At 31.5% G+C, this 2,785-nt stretch overlaps 1 protein-coding gene across 1 annotated transcript in view; it reads left to right on the forward strand.

Annotated features, from left to right (window-relative positions):
* LOC106461204 (GATOR complex protein WDR59-like) overlaps nt 1–2,785 on the forward strand; it is a gene marked incomplete at its 3' end in the record, with an annotated part of 19,358 nt that overhangs the window by 11,119 nt on the left and 5,454 nt on the right. Inside the window, exon 6 of the mRNA XM_022388061.1 lies at nt 746–783. Coding sequence (XP_022243769.1) covers nt 746–783 — 38 coding nt within the window. The remainder of the gene's footprint in view (nt 1–745; nt 784–2,785) is intronic.

A 2,785-nucleotide genomic window follows, 5' to 3' on the forward strand; every position in this document is an offset into this window, starting at 1 on the left:
GAGCTCGAATGGCATCACTCGGTATTTCCAGAGACCTTGGCCATAACTAAATGCTGTCTTGAGTCTATCTGCTTCAGCCATTTTTACTTGATGGAAACCTGACTTTAATTTTCCGTAAATTCATTCCAAAGAAACTATAGCGACACAATTCCTTACTTAATAAAACTTTACGAATATAACTTTACGATACACTTAATTTCAACAATTGCGCTAAAACAAACGCTATAACAACGAACGTGCTCAACTTCAATAATACTCTCTGACTGCAGATTAATTACTAACTGTCTACACACATTATTGTCACATCACGTTGTGACCATCTTATATATATACCAGACCACCCCCCCAATCTAGTAAATGCTAGAGCACTCCTGAAGGAATGAGATAGTTCTAGAAAGGTGGCGTGACACTAGTCACATGACCTCGCTGACGCAACAATAATTTAACAAGTTGAGTGTTCCAAAAGAGTACTTTAAATTTAGGTTATAGTTGTACTACTTTTGATTGTTGGAACTCATTTCATTCCGATTATATTTGCCCCCAAAACATTATGGTATTTTGTACACATATTTAGTTTAAAAGCATTATTTATGATAACTGGTGCCAATTGCAAATAAACAAAAGTTCAAATGGTGATGATGATGATAGTATCTTTGTAGACCACAAGCTATAGTAGCACCATAAATATTTATATAGGAAAGGAATTAAAACTTTTGATGTAACCTAGTTTTATTTTATAATATAGAGACCCAAGGAAACCTATAGCCTCCTTTTCAACTGTTGGTGAGTGCAAAAAATTTATTTTTCTTCAAATAAAAATGTTTTACACTTCTTTTGATTAAGTTAACTATACAATACATTATTTTGTATGACTATTATAGTAAGTTAATAGCACTTTTTTTGATTAAGTTAGCTATACAATACATTATTTTGTATGACTATTATAGTACGTTAATAGCACTTTCTTAAAAAAAGATTATTTTGTGTTGGATCCATTATGCTAATTTGGACCCAACCTGAATCCAAGTTGGCCAGACCATGTGAATTGTAGTAGGATGATGACTAAAAGTAAAGTTAACAATTAAGTAGCCCAATCAATAAACTCAATGTATTGTACTTCAGACAGTGTTTTTTTGCAATGTTTTGTTTATATTTAAGATTATATTTTGATTTACTTGTTTTTTAATTTGAACTTTTCTGTATATAAATGAAATACCTTAACTAAGGTTGCCAACAGATTTTGTGCATATTGAAGTAATGGTCTTGCCTCCACTCATTATTACTCAATCAGAATTTGATTAGTTTTTTCACTAACTTCTCATCAAAGCAAGCTACCAGTATAAATCAGAACTAAACATTAACTTGGTAAATAATATAGCTAAGATGCATTGCTAGGCACTGGTACATGGGGCTCATGCCCCAATTCTATTTGATAATGCCTCAAAACATCAGAATTGAAAACCATGATCGATATCATACTGAAACGCTGAAAATTTGTGTGCCTAGCAAGGCGTATGATGTAGATAATTTGATACACTAACTTAAGTAGAAGTATGCAGTGTCATAAAATGAAATCATGTTATTAAAATTTGTTCAGTCATCAGTTAGTCACCCTCACTGTTACTGATACTTGGTCATAACCTGAATAATACCTCACAAAGTTTGGCTAGCTTGAGATTTAGGTTAGTCCTAAGTTCATATACTAAGATCAGAGTGCAAAATAATTATAATAATAATAAAATATTTTAAATCTGTACAATACTGTAGGTTATGTCATAGGCCTAGTGTCAAAAGAACACACAATGTAAATAGACTGCATGAATTGTTTGTATGCAAAAAAAAAATAACACGGTACATCAGTATCAGAATAGTTTCTTTCAGCAATTGTGAATAATATGAATGTGACAACCTATTTGAACTTATTGGAATTTCCAGTATGGTAAAGTCAATGAATTACAGATGTTCTGCTGCTAAAATTAAATAATGGACATGATGTGATATGCTATAAGAACTGATAATTTGTCATTATAAAATTTAATGTTTTTTGTCAAAGTCGTTGTTGCTTGTGGTATGTTAATATTTTTCATATAGCTCAGAAAAACTACATTTTGAGAATATTAAAGCTGTGAGCACAATGAGTGCTGAAGTGATGGAACAATTTAAGACTTTATCCATGCTCTCAATTACCTAACACATGCTTGTTCATGTAAAAAATGGATGGTAATTTCCTCAGTCTTATATGCCTCTAATTTTAACACATAACAAAGAATTATTTTAAGTTCCAGTATAATACCTGAATTTATATTTTATGTATTAAAGCCTTTTACCAACATTATATGATTTAATGCGTTAAAAAAGTTTGTTAAAGATTAAATGTGAATTATGTTATACAAGCTAAGGTACCTGTCCTATGTCTGGGTTATGAACTTTAAAAAATGTATGGGTGGGTGGATGCTATTATAAATAACACAAAAAATCCTAACTTTCTTACAATTTATTTATAACATCACATATTATTACAGTATTCATTATTACATCACCAAAAGTTTTGTATAAGCATTAAGAATTCAATATATTGTTACGACAGCAGAAGTCATGTGATGCTGGGAGCCTGCGTGCTGGAGTTTCTCGATAGATCATGAATTTGCCGGGCAACTCTAGTCTGATTGAGATACCCTCTTTTTTAATATATAAGCCCGGCAAATAAAGCGGAGATATAATTGCAGATAGATTGAATAGATAGATAATTGAGCCAAGCGAGCAGTAGGCACCGTAAGTAAAGTGT

The sequence above is a fragment of the Limulus polyphemus genome, unplaced genomic scaffold (assembly GCF_000517525.1).
Source record: "Limulus polyphemus unplaced genomic scaffold, Limulus_polyphemus-2.1.2 Scaffold913, whole genome shotgun sequence".
In the NCBI taxonomy this organism is placed as follows: domain Eukaryota; kingdom Metazoa; phylum Arthropoda; class Merostomata; order Xiphosura; family Limulidae; genus Limulus; species Limulus polyphemus.